At 43.3% G+C, this 19,788-nt stretch overlaps 1 protein-coding gene across 1 annotated transcript in view; it reads right to left on the reverse strand.

The window, feature by feature from the left end:
* Positions 1 to 19,453, reverse strand: part of LOC140197471 (coiled-coil domain-containing protein 152-like) — a 29,395-nt gene extending 9,942 nt beyond the window's left edge. The window contains exons 1-3 of the mRNA XM_072257431.1: positions 19,379 to 19,453; positions 17,266 to 17,368; positions 15,633 to 15,760 (exon numbers count right to left, since the gene is read on the reverse strand). Coding sequence (XP_072113532.1) covers positions 15,633 to 15,760; positions 17,266 to 17,368; positions 19,379 to 19,453 — 306 coding nt within the window. The remainder of the gene's footprint in view (positions 1 to 15,632; positions 15,761 to 17,265; positions 17,369 to 19,378) is intronic.
* Positions 19,454 to 19,788: the final 335 nt, after the last annotated feature.

Consider the following 19,788-nt stretch of genomic DNA (forward strand, 5'->3'; position numbering starts at 1 on the left):
CACCCATCCCAGTGCTGGAGTACCTCGTCCTGTGCTGGGAATTCCTCGTCCCATCCTGGAGTCTCTCGTCACGCACAAGAACCTCTCCTGTTCCAAGCCTTGTCCTACAGCCTCGTCCAGTCCATGTCAAGGCTTCGTATTCCCTGTACTATTTTTGTGTCTCGTCTGCTCCTAGCCCCAAGTCCTCGCCTGGATCTGGATTCCGAGCCCGAGTCAAGACCCATGTTCCGGGTCCCTGTCCAGTCTCTGGCTCGGAGTCCTAGTCCAGGCTCCTTGTTTCAAGTTCCTCGTCCAGGTCCTTCGCTCCCAGTCCAAGTCCTAGCCCAGGCCCAGTCCTTGGCTCCACCAGGGTCTGTGTCCATGTCCAGCATTGTTTCCTCCCAACTTCCCTTGCCTTCTTGACACTCCCAGTCTGGTTCCTAGTATGTCAATGTCTGTGCCTTGTATTTGGGTCTGCCACCAGCGTCCCCTTATGACAGAGAGAGGGTGAGAATATTGAGAGAGGGTGAGAGAATATTGATTGGGAGAAACAGTGTGTGCGTGAGAGAGAATATTGAAGAGAGAATATAGCGAGAGAGAGAATATTAGACCATAAAACTATAAGACATAGGAGCAGAAGTAGGCCATTTGGCTCATTGAGTCTGCTCCGCAATTGAATCATGGCCTATCCAATTCTTCCACACCCCTGCCTTCTCCCCATACCCTTTAATGCCCTGGCTGATAAAGAACCTATCTATCTCTGCCTTGAATGCACCCAATGACTTAGCATCCACAGCCACTCGTGGCAACAAATTCCACAGATTTACCACCGTCTGACCAAAGTAATTTCTCTTCATCTCTGTTCTAAATGGACGTCTTTCAATCCTGAAGTCGTGCCCTCTTGTCCTAGACTCCCCTACCATGTGAAATAACTTTGCCATATCTATTCTGTTCAGGCCTTTTAACATTCGGTATGTTTCTATGAGATCCCCCCACCCCCTCATTCTCCTGAACTCCAGGGAATACAGCCCAAGAGCTGCCAGACGTTCCTCAAACAGGAACCCTTTCATTCCTGGAATCATTCTTGTGAATCTTCTCTGAATCCTCTCCAATGTCAGTATATCCTTTCTAAAATAAGGAGCCCAAAACTGCACACAATACTTCAAGTGTGGTCTCACGAGTGCCTTATAGAGCCTCAACATCGCATCCCAGCTCTTATATTTTATACCTCTAGAAATGAATGCCAACATTGCATTCGCTTTCTTCACCACCAACTCAAGAGTTTAACCTATAGGGAATCCTGCACAAGGAATCCCAAGTCCCTTTGCATCCCTGCATTTTGAATTCTCTCCCCATCTAAATAATAGTCTTCCCATTTATTTCTTCCACTAAAGTTCATGACCATACACTTTCCAACATTGTATTTCATTTGCCCCTTCTTTGCCCATTCCCTTACACTATCTAAGTCTCTCTCTGCAGGCTCTCTGTTTCCTCAACACTACCCACTCCTCCACCTATCTTTGTATCATCAGCAAAGTTAGCCACAAATCCATTAATCCCATAATCCAAATCATTGACATACATCATAAAAAGCAGTGGTCCCAATACTGAACCTTGTGGAACTCCACTGGTAACCGGCAGCCAGCCAGAATAGGATCCCTTTATTCCCATTCTCTGTTTTCTGCCAATCAGCCAATGCGCCACCCATGCTAAACTTCCCTGTAATTCCATGGGCTCTTATCTTTTTAAGCAGCCTCATGTGCGGCACCTTATCAAAGGCCTTCTGAAGATCCAGGTACACCACGTCTACTGCATCTCCTTTGTCTACCCTGCTTGTAATTCCCTCAAAAAATTGCAATAGGTTAGTCAGGCAGGATTTTCCTTTCAGGAAACCATGCTGGCTTTGGTCTATCTTGTCATGTGCCTCCAGGTCATCATCATGGCTATCCCTTGAGGTCGAGGATGATGCCTTCGTTCCGCTGATCTATTTATGAGCTCTCAAGTGGCTTATGAGTCCAATCTTGGCTTTGAAAGTTCTTCCGCATCCAGGACAGGTAGTTTCAGATGGCAGATCGGGCTTTGGTTGTTGCTGCCTCTCTTTCCATTTTCTTCTCTTTTCTTCTAATTCTGCACATCTGTTGGCTTCGAAAATTGCTGTTCCTTCTCAGATGCTGGCTTGCCAGAGCTTCCTGTCCTTGGCATTGGTTTCCCAATTGTTGATGTCGCTGTTACATTTCTTCATGTTGGCTTTTATGACGTCTTTGAATCTCTTCTGTCGTCCGCCTCTTTTACGTTTGCCTTCTTTCAGCTGGGAGTAGAAGATTTGTTTTGGCAGACGTTCGTCTTTCATCCGAACAACATGACCACTCCATCTTCGTTGGTTCTTGATGACATAAGCTTCAATGCTTGTTGTTTTTGCTTCATTTAGCACGCTGATGTTGGTTCTTCTATCTTCCCAGCTGATATTTAAGTTGTTTCGAAGAAAGCGTTGTTGGAACTTTTCAAGTGCCTTCAGATGTCGTTGGTATGTTGTCCAGGTCTCTGATGCATACAGGATCTCTGTAATCAGATCCCTAACTATCGATTCCAACAACTTCCCAACCACTGATGTCAGGCTAACAGGCCTATAGTTTCCTTTCTGCTGCCTCCCACCCTTCTTAAATAGCAGAATAACATTTGAAATTTTCCAGTCAACTGATACAATGCCAGAATCTATCCATTCAAAGATCATTGTTATTGCTTCCGCATTCTCTCCAGCTACTTCCTTCAGAACTCGAGGGTGTATTCCATCAGGATCAGGAAATTTATCCAACCTCAGAACATTAAGCTTCTCAATTGTAATTTTCACTGCACATACTTCACTTCCCTGACACTCTTGACTGTCCAGTATACTGCTGATGTCTTCCACTGTGAAGATTTTTTGCAAAATATGCATTCAGTTCCTCTGCCATCTTCTGCGTCTCTCATTACAATATTTCCTGCGTCATTTTCTATTGGTCCTATATCTACTCTTGACTCTCTTTTCCCCTTTATATATTTAAAAAAGCTCTTAGTACCTTCTTTGATATTAGTTGCCAGCTTCCTTTCATAATCCATCTTTTCCTTCCTAATGACCTTCTTAGTTTCCTTCTGCAAGTTTTTAAAAGCTTCCTAATCCTCTATCTTGCCACTAGCTTTGGCTTCATTGTATGCCCTCTCTTTTGCTTTTACTTTGGCTCTGACTTCACTTGACAGTAGTGTCCTTCTTTCATTCGAAAATTTCTTCTTATTTGGAATATATCTGTCTTGCACTTCCTTCAGTTTTCGCAGAAACTCCAACCATTTCTGCTCTGCTGTCCTTCCTGCTAGTGTTCCTTTCCAGTCAACTTTGGCCAGTTCCCCTCTCATGCCACTGTAATTTCCTTTAGTCCACTGAAATACCAACACATTGGAATTTAGTTTTTCCTTCTCAAATTTCAATGTGAACTCGATCATATTGTGATCACTGTTCCCTAAGGGTTCCTTAACCTTAAGCTCTCTTATCACCTCCAGATCATTGCACAACACCATCCAGCACAGCTGATCCCCTAGTAGGTTCAACAACAATCTGTTCCATAGAGAGAGAGAGAGAGAAATTATTGAGAGAATGAATATTATGTGAGAGAAAATACACAGCAAAAGAATGTTGAGAGAGAAAATATTGAGAGAGAATATTGAATGAGAGATGGAATATCGAGGATGAATATTGAGCAAGAGAGAATGTTGAGAGAGTGAGAAAGTACTGAAAGAGAATATTGAGAGGGAGAGAGAATTTATTGAGAGCGAACATTCTGAGAGAGAGATGATATTGAAAGAGAGTGAATATTGCAAGAGAGAGAAAATATTGAGCAAGAACATTGAGTCAGAAAGTATTGAGAGAGAATATTAAGAGGGCGAGATTGAGACTATTGAAAGAGGAGAGAGTATTGAGAAAGAAATAGAATATTCAAAGAGTGAGTGAAATTATTGCTAGAGAGAGAATATTGAGAGAAAGAGGGAACATTGAGAGAGCATTGAGAGTGAAAAAGATAATATTGAGAGACAGAAAATATTGTGGGAGAGAGAATATTGAGAGAGAAATTATTGAGAGAACATTGATAAAGAGAATATTGAGAGAGAGCGCAAGAGAAGGAGAGAATACTGAGTCTGAAATCATTGACAGTGAGAATATCGAGAAAATATTGTGTGAGAGAAAGAATATTGAGAGAGAGATTACTGAGAGAGAATGTGGACAGAGAGAATATTGGAACAGAATATGGAGAGAAACAAATGGAGAATATTGAGAGGGAGAATATTGAAAGAGACAGAAATCAATGAGAGACAGAATATTCAGAGAATATTGTGAGAGAGAATATTGACAGAGAGGGAATATTGACAGAGAGAAGTCTGAGAGAGAGGAGAGAATATTGTAAGAGATTATTGAGAGAGAGAGAGAGAGAGAGAATAGTGAGAAAGAGAGAGAGAGAATGAGAGAACATTCAGAGAGAAGAGGAGGAGAATATTAGGAGAGAGAGAGAGAGAGAGAGTGAGAATAGCAGAAGAGAGAATGGGGGAATATTGAGAGAGGAGGAGATAATATTGAAAGGGAGAATATGTAGAGTGAGAAAACATTGAGAGAGAAGGGGTGAATATTGACAGAGAGACAGGCTGACTGTCGAGAGAGAAAGAGAAAGAATATTGAGAGACAGAGAATGTTGAGAGAGAGAAATTACTGAGTGTGAAAGAGGGACGTAATATTGAGAGAAAGAAATTATTGACAGAGAGAGAATATTGAGAGAAATTATTGAAAGAGTATTAAGAGAGACAGAGAGAATATTGAGAGAGAGGGAGAGAGTATTTAGAGCGAGGGAGAGAATATTGAGAGCAAGAGAATTAGACTAGATTAGATTAGATTAGATTCAACTTTATTGTCATTGTGCCGAGTACATATACAAAGCTAATGAAATGCAATTAGCATCTGACCAGAAGTGCAAAAGAATAGTATTATTTACAAAATAACTGTGAATAAGAAGCGCTACAGCATATAGAATTACTGAGACAGTCCAATATGGGTGCAATACTGCTTAGTGCTGTGATGTGAAGTTCAGCAGGGTCATAGCCTCAGGGAAGAAGCTCTTCCTGAGCCTGCTGGTGCGGGAACAGAGGCTCCTGTAGTGCCTACCGGATGGGAGGAGAGCAAAAAGTCCATGGTTAGGGTGAGATGCATCCTTGATAATGCTTTTCACCCTGCCCAGGCAGCGTTTATGGTAGATGTTCTCAATGGTGGGCAATTGGGTGCCGATTATCTGCTGGGCAGTTTTCACCACCCATTGGAGTACTTTGCAGTCCAATACAGGACAATTGCCATACCACACTGAGATGCAGTTGGTGAGTCTGCTCTCAATAGTACAGCGGTAAAAGTCCATCAGTATCCTGGGACAGAGGTGAGCTTTATTATCCGCAGGAAATAAAAGGGCTGTTGCGCCTTTTTGATCAGGATGGAGGAGTTCAGGGACCAGGTGAGATCATCGGAAACATGGACACCAAGGAATTTGAAGCTTGATACACGCTCCACTATAGCTCCGTTGATGTAGATGGGGACATGAATGTGGCTCCTAGCATGCCTGAAGTCCACAATAATCTCCTTGGTCTTCTGGGTGTAAAGGGCCGGGTTGTTGTCGGCACACCACGCGGCCAGATGCTGGACCTCATCCCTGTAGGCCGTCTCGTCATCCCCTCTGATCAGGCTAACCACCGTGGTGTCGTCTGTGAACTTGATTATGGAGTTAGAGCCGTGTACAGGAACGCAGTCATAGGTGAAAAGGGAGTACAGAAGATGGCTCAGCACACAGCCTTGAGGCACGCTGTTATACAGGGTGAGAATGGAGGAGAAGAGGTTGTCTAACTTAACAGATTGGGGTCTGTTAGTCAGAATATTGAGTGTGAGAGAATATTGATTGTGACTATTGAGAGAAAGAATATTGGGAAAGAGAATATTGAGGGAGAGAATATTGAGAGAGAGAGAAATTATTGAGTGAAGGTGAATATTGAGAGACAGCGTGAGGCTATTGACAGAGAATACTGAGAGAGGGTGAAAGAATATTCAGAAAGAGAATATTGAGAGAGAAAATATTGTGAGTGTGAGAGAGAGTGATAATTATAAACCAATATCTATTGAAATGGTCCATGCATATGAACACTAATCCCATTATCTCGCATTTTGTTCGTAGCTTTCTCTATCCATTCCTTTCCTATCCACACACCTGTCCAAACATCTTTTCATCATTTTAATTATATCTACCTCAGGCAGCTTGTTCGATATACCCACCAACTCTTGTCTGAAGAACTTGCCCCTCAGGTCTCCCTTTAATGTTTCCCCTCTCACTGTAAACCTCTCCCCTCAAATTTTAAATTCCTTTCCCCTGGAAAAAAAGATTCTGTCCAAGAACCCAATCTATGTCCCTCATAATTTTGTCTACTGTGCCTCTATAAAGACATCAGTCTGCCTCCTATGTTACATTGAGCAAAGGCCCAGTATATCCAGTCCCTCCTGTTTGAGGCAGTATGGCAGTGTCCTGGGGAATCTCTCCTGCTCTTCTTCTATTGTTGCCACATTTCCCTGTAACGTTCTGACCAGAGCTCTACACCAGCTTTCCTACAGGGCGGCGGTGGGGGGGGGGGTCGCAGAAAGGTGGAAGGGGGTACATTTTAAGATGATTGGAGGAAAGTACAGGTGAGATGTGAGAGGTACATTTTTTCCACAGAGAGTGGTGGATGTGTTGAATGGGCTGCTTGGGCTGGTGGTTGGATTGATTAGGAAGTGGATGAAAGAAAAATGGAGGGGTATGTGGGAGGGTAGGGTTAGATTGATCTTGGAGCAGGTTAAAAGGTCAGCACAACATTGTGGTCCGAAGGACCTGAAATGTGCAGTAATGTTCTATGTTTTATTTCTTGCTGTGTCAAAGGGCTTTGACCTGCAGGATTAATTCTATATCTCTTTCTACTGATGTTTTCAGACCCAAGGAGTGTGATGTGATTTTATTTCTTGTTTTCAGCATCTGTGGTACTTGATTATTTTCCATTCTTATTCCACTTCTGTCAGTTTCCAGGGAGGGGGATGTAGTTAGAACATAAGAAATAGGATCAGGAGTAGGCCAGGTGGCCCATTAAGCCTGCTCCGTCATTCAGAAAGATCGTGGCTTATCTGGCCATGGACTCATCTCCACCTACTCGCCTTTTCCCCATAACCCTTAATTCCCCTACTTTGCAAACATCTATCCAACCTCATCTTAAATATATTTACTGAGGTAGCCTCCACTTCTCCATTGGGCAGAGAATTCCAGATTCACCACTCTTTGGGAAAAGTAGTTCCTGCTCATCTCCATTCAAAATCTACTCCCCCAAATCTTGAGGCTATGTCCCCTAGTTCTAGTCTTACCTACCAGTGGAAACAAGCCTCTATCTTATCTATCGACTTCTCTAACTTCCGCTAGGCCCCACCTCCCCCTCGTACCCCATCTGTTATTTATTTTTATACACACATTCTTTCTCTCACTCTCCTTTTTCTCCCTCTGTCCCTCTGAATATACCTCTTGCCCATCCTCTGGGTCCCCCCCCCCGTCTTTCTTCCCGGACCTCCTGTCCCATGATCCTCTCGTATCCCCTTTTGCCAATCACCTGTCCAGCTCTTGGCTCCATCCCTCCCCCTCCTGTCTTCTCCTATCATTTTGGATCTCCCCCTCCCCCTCCAACTTTCAAATCCCTTACTCACTCTTCCTTCAGTTAGTCCTGATGAAGGGTCTCGGCCTGAAACGTCGACTGTACCTCTTCCTAGAGATGCTGCCTGGCCTGCTGCTTTCACCAGCAACTTTGATGTGTGTTGCTTGAATTTCCAGCATCTGCAGAATTCCTGTTGTCTCTATCTTATCTATCCCTTTCATAATTTTATATGTTTCTAGAAGATCCCCTCTTATTCTTCTGAATTCTAGTGAGTACAATCCCAGGCAACTCAATCTCTCCTCACAGTCTAACCCCCTCAACTCTGAAATCAACCTGGTGAACCTCCTCTGCACTGCTTCCAAAACCAGTATATCCTTCCTCAAGTAAGGAAACCAGAACTGCACACAGTACTCCAGGTGTGGCTTCACCAGTACCCTGTACAGTTGCAGCATAACCTCCCTGCTCTTAAACTCAATCCCTCTAGCAATGAAAGACAACATTCAATTTGCCTTGAAATTTGCTGCACCTGCAAACCAACCTTTTGTGATTCATGCACGAGCACTCCCAAGTCCCTCAGCACAACTGCATGTTGCATTCTATTACTATTTAAATAATAATCTGGTCTCCCATTTTTCCTTCCAAAGTGCATGGCCTTGCATTTACCAACATTGTACTCCATCTGCCAAACCCTTGCCTACTCACTTAACTTATCTATATCTCTCTGCAGACTGTCCGTGTCTTCTATACAATTTGCTTTTCCACTCAATTTAGTGTCATTAGCAAATGTGGAGACACTACACTCGGTCCCCTCTTCCAGATTGTTAATGTATATCGTGAACCGTTGTGGGCCCTGCAGCACACTGCTCTCCACTGATTGCCAACCAGAGAAACACTCATCTATCTCAACACCCTGCTTTCTATTGGTTAACCAATCCTCTATCCATGCTAATAAATCAACCCCAACTCTATGCATCCTCAACTTATGGACAAGTCTTTTATGTGGCACCTTATCGAATGCCTTCTGGAAATCCAAGCAAATAATGTCCCCTCTATCCACTGTGCTCATGATATCCTCAAAGAACTGCAGTAAGTTTGTCAAACATGACCTGTCTTTGCTGAATCCATGCTGCATCTGTCTGATAGATCCATTTCTTTCTAAGTACCTTGCTATTTCTTCTTTAGTGATAGCTTCAAGCATTTTCCCAACTACAGATATTAAACTAACTGCCTATAGTCATCTGCCTTTTGCCTACATCCTTTTTTGAACAGTGGCGTGATATTCGCCTTCTTCCAGTCTGCCGAGACATGCCCAGAGTCCAAAGAATTTTGGTAAATCATCACCAAAACCTCTACAACAACCTCTGCCATTTCTTTCAGTACCCTGGGATGCACTCCATCAGGACCAGGGGACGTTTCTATCTTCAGGCCCACAAGGTTGCTCAACACTACTTCTTTAGTGATAGCTATTGTATCAAGGTCCTCACCTCACATCCCATCTTTCTTTCAACCCTCCCGCCATATAGCCTGTGTTCCCAGTCTATCCTATCCAACTCCTTCCTCATCCCATTGTAGTCTCCCTTGTTTAGGCATAATACACTGGTTTTAGATTGAACTATTGAGCCCTCCATTTATATGAGAAGCTCAATCATTAGGCCATCTGGCCCATCAAGTCTGCTCCGCCATTCAATCATGGCTGATTCTTTTGTTTTCTCCTCTTCAACCCCAGTTCCCGGCCTTCTCCCCGTAACCTTTGATGCCATGTCCAATCAAGGACCTCTCAATCTCTGCCTTAAATACACCCAACGACCTGGCCTCCACAGCTGCATGTGGCAATAAACTCCACAAATTCACCACCCTTTGGCTAAATAAATTCATCTGCATTTCTGTTTTGAAAGGCTGCCCCTCTATCCTGAGGCTGCGCCCTCTTGTCCTAGACTCTCCCACCATGGGAAACATCCTTTTCACATCTATTCTGTCTAGGTCTTTCAACATTTGAAGGTTTCAATGAGATAGCCAAACAGGTTTCAAACAGATAGACATTATTTACTTGGATTTTCCTTCTCATTCTTCTGAATTCCAACGAGTACAGACCCAAAACCATCAAACGTTCCTCATATGATAACCCATTCATTCCTGGAATCATCCTTGTGAACTTCCTCTGGACCCTCTCCAAAGCCAGCACATCTTTTTTAAGATGAAGAGCCCAAAACTATTCACAATACTCAAGGTGAGGCCTCACCAGTACCCTATAAAGCCTCAGCATCACATTCTTGCTCTTGTATCCTAGACCTCTTGAAATGAATGCTTACATTGCATTTGCCTTCCTCACCACCGATTCAACCTGCCAGTTAACCTTCATGGTGTTCTGCACAAGGACTCCCAAGACCCTCTGCATCTCAGATTCCTGGATTTCCTCCCAATTTAGAAAATAGTTCGCACATTTATTTCTACTACCAAAGTACATGACCATGCATTTTCCAAAATTTAATTCATTTGCCAATCTCTTACCTGTTCTTCTAATCTAAGTCCTTCTGCATCCTACCTGTTTCCTTAACACTACCTGCCCCTCCACCAATCTTCGTATCATCTGCAAACTTAGCAACAAAGCCATCTATTCCATCATCTAAATCATTGATATACAGCATAAAAAGAAGTGGTCCCAACACTGACCCTTGCGGAACACCACTAGTCACTGGCAGCCAACCAGAAAAGGATCCTTTTATTCCCTCTCACTGTCTCCTACCAATCAGCTAATGCTCTAACCAGGTTAGCAACTTCCCTGAAATACCATAGGCTCTTAAGTTGGTAAGGAGCCTCATGTGTGGCACCTTGTCAAAGGCCTTCTGAAAGTCCAAATATACAACATCCACTGCATCCCCTTTATCTATCCTACTTGCAATCTCCTCAAAGAGTTCCAACAGGTTTGTCAGGCAGGATTTTCCCTGAAGGAAACCATGCTGACTTTGTACTATCTTGTCCTGTGTCACCTCATCCTTAACAATTGACTCTAACATCTTCCCAACCACTGAGGTCAGGCTAACTGGTCTATAATTTCCTTTCTGCTGCCTTCTTCCTTTCTTAAAGAGTGGAGTGACATACGCAATTTTCCAGTTCTCTGGCACCATGCCAGAGTCAATGATTTTTGAAAGACCATTTCTAATGCCACCACAATCTCTAACACTACCTCTTTCAGAACCCTAGGGTGCAGTTCCTCTGGTCCGGAATTATGTACTTTTAGGTCTTTCAGCTTTTTGAGCAGTTTCTCTCGTAACAGTAATTGCACTCACTTCCCTTCCTTCACACACTACAACAGGCATACTGCTAATGTCTTCCACAGTGAAGACTGATGCCAAATACTCATTTAGTTCATCAGTCATCTCCTTGTCCCGAGTCATTATTTCGCCTGCATGATTTTCTAGCTGTCCTATATCCACTCCCATTTCTCTTTTGTTTTTAACATACTTGAAAAAAACATTTACTATCCACTTTGATATTATTTGCTAGCTTGTTTTCATATTTCATCTTTTCCTTTCTAATAATTTTCTTAGTTGCTCTCTGTAGGTTTTTAAAAACTTCCAAATCCTCTATTATCCCACTAATTTTCGCTTTGTTGTATGACCTTTCTTGTTTTTACTATAGCCTTGACTTCCCTTTTGTATTATTTTGTACTATTTTACCATTTGAGTATTTCTTCATTTTTGGAATACATCTATCCTGCACCTTCCTCATTTTTTCCAGAAACGCACGCCATTGCTGCTCTGCTGACATCCCTGCCAGCAGCTCCTTCCAATTTACTTTGGCCAATTCCTCATACCACTGCAATTTCCCTTACACCACTGAAATACTGCTATATCAGACTTCACTTTCTCCCTATCAAATTTCAAGTTGAACACAATCGTATTGTGATCACTGGTTCCTAAGAGTTATTTTACCTTAAGCTCCTTAATCGCCTCTGGTTCTTACATAACACCCAATCCAGAATAGCTGATCCCCCATTAGGCTCGATGACAAACTGCTCTAAAAAGCTATCTCTTCGGCATTCAATAAACTCACTCTCTTGAGATCCATTACCAACCTGATTTTCCCTAATCGACCTCTATATTAAAATCTCTCATGACTACCATACCATTGTCCTTTTGACACGTCGTTTCTACTTCCTGTTGTAACCTGTGGTCCACCTCCCAGCCGCTGTTGGGAGGCCTGTATATACAGTAACTGCCATCAACGTCCTTTTACCCTTGCAGTTTAACTCAACCCACAAGGATTCAACATCTTCCGATCCTATGTCACATCTTTCTACTGATTTAATGCCATTCTTTACCAGCAGAGCCACACCACCCCCTCTGACTACCTTCCTATCCCTCCAATATAACGTGCAACCTTGGACATTGAACTCACAATCATACTGTGATCACTCTCCATCATATTGTGATCACACTTTCAAGAAGATCCCTAGCTACAAGATCACTAATTTTACCTGTCTCATTGCACAGGACCAGATCCAATAAAGCATGTTCCCTTGTAGGTTCAGTAACATGCAGTTCAAGAAAGCCATCACGGATGCATTCTATGACATCCTCCTCAAGACTGCCTCAACTAACTTGCTTCACCCAATATACAGTATGTGCAAGTGAAAGTCCCCCATGATAACTGCTGTTCCATTCTTACGTGCCTCAGATATTTCTATGTTTATGGCCTGTGCCACTGTAATGTTATTATTTGGTGGCCTATAGACAACTTCCACCAGTGATTTCTTTCTCTTTACTATTCCTAATCTCTACCCAGATGGATTCAACATTCTGCTCCTTAGATCTTGTATCGTCTCTCACTATCACCTTGATCTCATCTTTAATTAAGAGCGCTACCCCACCGCCCTTACCTTCCTGCCTATCCTTCCGTATTACCTGGTACCCTTGGATATTTAATTCCCAGTCCTCTCCACCCTGCAAACACGATTCTGTAATGGCCACTAAATCATACCCCTTTATACTGATATGTGCCACAAGTTTACTGACCTTGTTCTGAATACTATGGGCATTCAGATAAAGTGCCCTGATACTCGTTGTGCTTTTAAAATCTAGTAATCTTTCTCTTTTGTGCTTGACTTTTCTGCACTCTACTCTTACTTTTCTCTTTTTTAACTTTTGTTTTTACTATCTTTATCCACACTTTTCTCTTTTACTTTATCCATACTTCTCCAGTCTGTGGAACCCCCTGCCTTATCCACAGCCCTAGTTATGTGATTCGCTAGGATCCGGGTCCCATCATGGTTCAGGTGGAGGCCATCCCAATAGAGCAGCTCCCTCCTTCCCCAATACTGGTGACAATTTCCCATGAATTCAAACCCACTTCTCCCACATCAATCCTTGAGCCACGCATTTAACTCTCTAATCTACTTGGCCCTATGCCAATTTGCATGTGGCTCAGGTAGTAATCCAGAGGTGACCACCTTTTTGGTTCTGCTTTTTAATTTAGTCCCTAGCTGCTCAAATTCCCTCAGCAGAATCTCTTTCCTCGTTCTACCCATGTCATTGGTGCGCACATGGACCACATCAAATGGATCTTTCCCCTCCCACAGCAAATTCCTCTTCAGGCCAGATAAGATGTCCTGAACCCTGGAACCAGGCAGGCAACACACTCTTCGGGATGCTCTATCCACACGACAGAGAACTTTGCCTATTCCCCTGACTATACTATCCCCAATTACCACCACACTTCTCTTCTTTCCATCCTTTTGAGTGGCTCCCTGAACTACGGTGCCACAGTTAGGGTGCTCATCCTTCCTACAGCCCTCACTGTCATCCACACAGGGAGCAAGAATCTCAGACCTGTTGGACTAGCTCAAGGGCTGAGGCTCCTCCAGCACTGTCTCTTGGATTCCACTATCCACCACACTTACAGTCACACCCTCTTGACCCTGATCACAGACCGAATTTGAGGCAGCTAATCTAATGGGTGTGACTACCTCCTGAAACAGAGAATCCAGGTAACTCTCCCCCTCCCTGATGTGCCACAGTGTTTGAACTTCAGATTCCAGGTCATCAACTTTGAGCCCAAGATCCTCAAGCAGCCAACACTTGCTGCAGATGTGATCACCATCAATATAAGCTGATCCTGCATCTTCCCTACTTCATTTAATTAGTTGTAGTTTGGTGACTTTTCAACCACTACAAAAGCTTTACCCACGACTCACCTCTGCTTCTTCACTGAAGCCTCTTGAGCCAAAGTCAGTAAACTCTGCTCTCTCCGCTGGTAAACTACCGTATACCACAAAGCAACTCTTAGTCCCACTTTGTTAGGCCTACAACTTTGCTTATTCTAATTATCAGTTCGCTTTTTTCTTTGAAAAACACACTAAGCCACTCTATTACCGCTAGCGAACTGCTTATGCAGAGGCAAAAAAAAAGCCTTTTGTGCTTAAGCAATGGGAAGGCATATAAATATCTCCGTACTAGTCTTTCTTATACCTAGATGAAGAAATTTCAGCTTGTTCAGTAATTGATGTCTGAAAAGCACAGTGATTGGAAAAAAAAATAAACTGAGCCAGCTCCATCATGGGCACTAGCCTCTCCAGCATTGAGGACATCTTCAATAGGCGACGCCTCAAGAACAGCTGAATGTCTGCCTCATTAAACCCCCATGTCCTCTTTTCATTAATACCATTAGAGAGGAGGTACAGGCACACAAAGACACACACTCAGTGTTTTAGGAACAGCTTCTTCCCCTCCACCCGCCATCAGATTTCTGAACAGTTCATGAACACTATCTCACTTTTTTCATAATTTACTTATTTCATACTTCTTATTGTAAGCTATAGTTATTATTTATGTATGGCACAAAACAACAAATTTCATGACATATGTCAGTGATAAGGAATCTGATTCTGACCTGACAGTTGATAAAGTGAAGATGTTGAGATTCTGTTGTATTTTATTTAGACACAGCACGGAGCAGGCCCTTGCAGCTAAGAGCTGTGATGCCCAGCAATGCTCGATTTAACCCCAGCCTAATCACAGGACAATTTACAATGACTAATTAACCTATCAACTGGTACATCTTTGAACTATGGGAGGAAACTAGAATACCTGGAGGAAACCCACACAGTCACAGGGAGAATGTATAAACTCCTTGCAGACAACCGCAGGAATTGAACCCTGGTCATTGGTACTGTAAAGCATTGTGCTAACCAGTACACTACCGTGTCGTCCTTTTTGGTAACGAAGTGACGTCCTCTGTCACTGGAAACAATGACGTATGGATAACACTGCTGAATGTATCAGATACTGCTACCTTGACCAATCAATTTCTCTGGGAAGAACGCTTGGCAGCCCCACACCTCTCCTGCCTCACCACACCTTCTTCAATAACAGGCTGAAACTACACAAGGATGATCTACTTTACATAATTATGGACAAGTTCAAATTTAATTATCATTCAACCATGATAAAAAGGATCAGCCATGATTGAATGGTGGAGCAGACCCGATGGGCCAAATGGTCTAATTCTGTTCCTATGTCTTATGGTCCTATGGTCTTACAGACGAATACAGCCAAACCAAACAGCATTCCTCCGGTGCCAATGTGCAAAACACAGCACACTGCACACCGCAACATAACACACATCATTACGATTTCAGAAAAAAATACAGTCACAAAGAAAAAGAGTGTCCAACTTGTTCTTCAATCGAGCGAACGCCGGAGAGAAGCACCGAGTGAAGGAGCCAGTCCCAAACCCAGAATGGATTCCAGTATGCCCACAGAAGCCTCTCCCACACCGCCACAGCATCTCCTCCCCTGGGCAACTGCAGCAGATGACCCCATGCCCCAGGCCTGGTCCTTGCCACAACCAATGCAATGCAGTTTCCCCACTGCCATTCTCACAAGTGAACCTTTGAACCGGACCTGCAGTGATCTATGTTACAACAATCCTGTACTTACCTCCATCTGCAATTTGATGATCTCACTCTGCTTCTCCCTCTCTTGAGAAGATAACTGTCTGTTCAGTCGCTGAATCTCTGCCTCCTTTTTATCAATAACGCTGTTGAGTTCAGCTTCCTTTACTTCAACTGGCAAAAATTTAATGACAAGTTCAGAAAAACAGAGAGAGGGCAAAGCAAAGAAACAAGGTAAACATGAGCAGATAAAAGCATGCAACTCTTCAAGCCTTCTCCACCATTCAGCACTGACATGGCTGATTCTCTATCTCAATACCGCATACCCACAAACAGTCATAGAGGCATAGTGTGCTGCAACACAGAAACAGGTCCTTCAGCCCATCTAGTCCATGCCCAATTATTATTCTGCATAATCCTTTTGACAAGGTCCCACACAGGAGGTTAGTGTGCAAACTTAAAGCACACAGTATTGGGGGTAAGGTATTGATGTGGATAGAGAATTGGTTAGCAGACAGGAAGCAAAGAGTGGGAATAAACGGGACCTTTTCAGAATGGCAGGCTTAGACGAGGGAGCTAAATGCAGCATCTCCAAGTCTGCGGATGACATGAAGCTGGGCGGCAGTGTTAGCTGTGAGGAGGATGCTAAGAGGATGCAGGGTGACTTCGATAGGTTAGGTGAGTGGGCAAATTCATGGCAGATACAATTTAATGTGCATAACTGTGAGGTTATCCACTTTGGTGGCAAGAGCAGGAAAACAGATTATTACCTGAATAGTGGCCGATTAGGAAAAGGGGAGGTGCAACGAGACCTGGGTGTCATTATACACCAGTCATTGAAAGTGGGCATGCAGGTACAGCAGGCAGTGAAAAAGGCGAATGGTATGCTGGCATTCATAGCAAGAGGATTCGAGCACAGGAGCAGGGAGATACTACTGCAGTTCTACAGGGCCTTGGTGAGACCACACCTGGAGTATTGTGTGCAGTTTTGGTCCCCTAATCTGAGGAAAGACATTCTTGCATAGAGGGGGTACAAAGAAGGTTCACCAGATTGATTCCTTGGATGGCAGGACTTTCATATGAAGAAAGACTGGATTGACTAGGCTTATACTCGTTGGAATTTAGAAGATTGAGGGGGGATCTTGTTGAAACGTATAAAATTCTAAAGGAATTGGACAGGCTAGATGCAGGAAGATTGTTCCTGATGTTGGGGAAGTCCAGAACAAGGGGTCACAGTTTAAGGATAAAGGGGAAGCCTTTTAGGACTGAGATGAGGAAAAACTTCTTCACACAGAGAGTGGTGAATCTGTGGAATTCTCTGCCACAGGAAACAGTTGAGGCCAGTTCATTGGCTATATTTAAGAGGGAGTTAGATATGGCCCTTGTGGCTACGGGGATCAGGGGGTATGGAGGGAAGGCTGGTACAGGGTTCTGAGTTGGATGATCAGCCATGATCATACTGAATGGCGGTGCAGGCTCGAAGGGCCGAATGGCCTACTCCTGCACCTATTTTCTATGTTTCTATGTTTCTAATCCTATTGACTGATACCCATAACTCTCCCATCAATGTACATCCATGATCTTCAGTCCAGGAACAGGACTTCTTCAATTTGTAGAAGTGAACGGGAAGGGGAGTGTGGGCACATATCACTGTGTACTGTATTCAGGAATGTACTTACACCGCCTGTTCAAGTTTTGCTGAATCTCGGCCCGCTCCAACTGTTGCTCCTGCTCCATCGTTTTCAGCTGTAATACCAAACTCTTGACATGGTCCTTTTCCTCCTATAAGGATATCGTGATCAAGCTCAAAGCCATAAGACATGAGACGTAGGAGCAGAATTAGGCCATCCAGCCAATTGAGTCTGCTCCATCATCCCATCATGGCTGATTCTGGATCCCATTCAACCCCACACATCTGCCTTCTTGCCACATCCTTTGATGCCCTGACTGATCAGGAAACTATGAACTTCTGCCTTAAATATCCCCACAGACTTGGCTTCCACCGCTCTCTGTGGCAGAACATTCCACAGATTCACTACTCTCTGGCTAAAAAACTCCCTTCTTATCTGTGTTCAAAAAGGTCGCCCCTCAGTTTTGAGGCTGTGCCCTCTAGTTCTGGAGACCCCCACCATGGGAAACATCCTCTCCACATCCACCCTATCTAGTCCTTTCAACATTCGGTAGGTTTCAATGAGATCCCCCCCGCATTCTAAATTTCAGTGTTAAGGAGAGAAGTCTGGGGAGTGGAGCTGAGGAGGGGGATAAAGGATCAGCCATGACTGAATGGTGGAGCAAACTCAATGGGCCAATTCTGCTATTATGTCTAATGGTGTTATAAAATCCAGGCAAGCATATACTGCAGATAGAGCACAGACAGCTCAGGCAAGAAAGGTCTTTGAAGAGCATAGATTCCCTTTGTACACCAGGGGTCTCGTAATGGGATAAGTGATCCAAGGCACACACACCACCTAAGGAACAATTGTCATTGGTTGTCAGCTTGTTGTTTCTGTTGACTTTTAACATTTCTAATGTGAATGGTGATTGATCATGCAATAAGGAATTCAAACATACACAGTCTACCAAATATCCATAACTGATAAGCCAATTCTGTATACGAATAGCAGTTTTCTGTCCTGGCTTCAGAACAGCATGGTGAGAGGGGCCCCACTGTTCTCACTGTGCACAAGTAAAATAAAGTATGTGTGCTCAGGGCCCTGTTATTTCAGCTATTTTAAAATAACATAAGTGTAAGTTGATGCTTTGGTGAAGACCCTGCATCAGGAGTTTCAGTTTCAGAGAATGATGTTTGACCTGCTACATTCTTCCAGTTCTCTGCTCTTTTTGGTCCAGATTTCATATCTGCAGTCAGTTTTGTTTTTGACACAAAGTCAAACTTTGTGTAAGCCTCAGCTCGTGTTCGTCTAGGGGAAGCGGCCTTCAGCCCTGCCAAACTGTGCAATCAAGTTTGTGTGGATGCTGTGTAATGTACCCCAGTACAGACCCACAATGCAAAAATCAGACAGTACACAATAAGCGATTAAATAATCACACTTTATAAATCTTACTGTGACTATGTGGGTAGTAGAGAAACAAAACATAAAAGAAAAAGACGCCACTTATATTTTGTTTTAAACAGTCTGTGCACAAATAAATTAGTTGGAGCTCACGGAACCAGATCTCCTTTCCACCAATCGATCTCCTCCAAACTCCGACAACCCTTGGCTGGGACCGCCCCCGGTGGTCTACCAGAGCGTTCCGAGCGTGTCCTACCTCTTCTCCTCTCCTCGACGAAAAGACCGTGAACAAGCTCGGTTCCCAGACATACAAGATAGAATAACATGCTTTCCCCCCCACCATTGGTTAGTTCCCTGTTATCTGTAGTTATAACCCAAACATCTCAGCTAGAGAAAAACCTATTACCTCAGCAGTTAGCATTACAGAGAACCCCCTTACATTTGTTAAAGCTGTAACCGAAGGAATAACTTTCTCGATGGTTATAGTGAGAACTTTGAAATAATGGGATTAATATAGGCATCTGGAGAATCAGGACTCCCTTCAAATACACAGTGAAGCCAATTTTAAAGTAAAGTCAAACATAATGAAAGTAGATTATCAAATGATAATCTGTACTTGCTATACTAGTCAATCGTACAGAATATCATATAGAGGAATAAATTGACATGTGCAATTGCTAACTTGTAATAAAATCACATGTGTAAATTTAACCCTCAGCGGCTGAGTGGACAATCACAGCCAGAGGAACGGTGTAAAGTTGCATTTTGAACATCCTACCTGTTCAACCATTTTTAACTTCTCTTCTAAGAAGTTGATCCTTCTTTTCAGCTTTTCATTTTCATCTGCAAACATCGTGATTTTTAAAAATACATGAATTTATTTCAATGGTAATTTGGATCATGTTTAGCTGCAAGCACTCATTCAGGTGCTTACAAGGTCATGTGTAAATCCGAACACACTCCCCACAACACACGTGCTGATTCCCACACAAGCATAACTCACAGAAGCAGCAATCCACTAACCTCTACACAGACACATAAACCCCCTTCCCCACACAATTAGTACACTTGCAGATAACTAAGAAATTGGTGGTGTATGAGGAAGGTTGTCTAATTCTACAACAGATCATTTGGAAAATTGAGTGAAGCAGTGGCAGATAGAATTTAATCCTGAAAGCTATAAACTGG

Source organism: Mobula birostris, chromosome 5 (genome assembly GCF_030028105.1).
Source record: "Mobula birostris isolate sMobBir1 chromosome 5, sMobBir1.hap1, whole genome shotgun sequence".
Taxonomy (NCBI): domain Eukaryota; kingdom Metazoa; phylum Chordata; class Chondrichthyes; order Myliobatiformes; family Myliobatidae; genus Mobula; species Mobula birostris.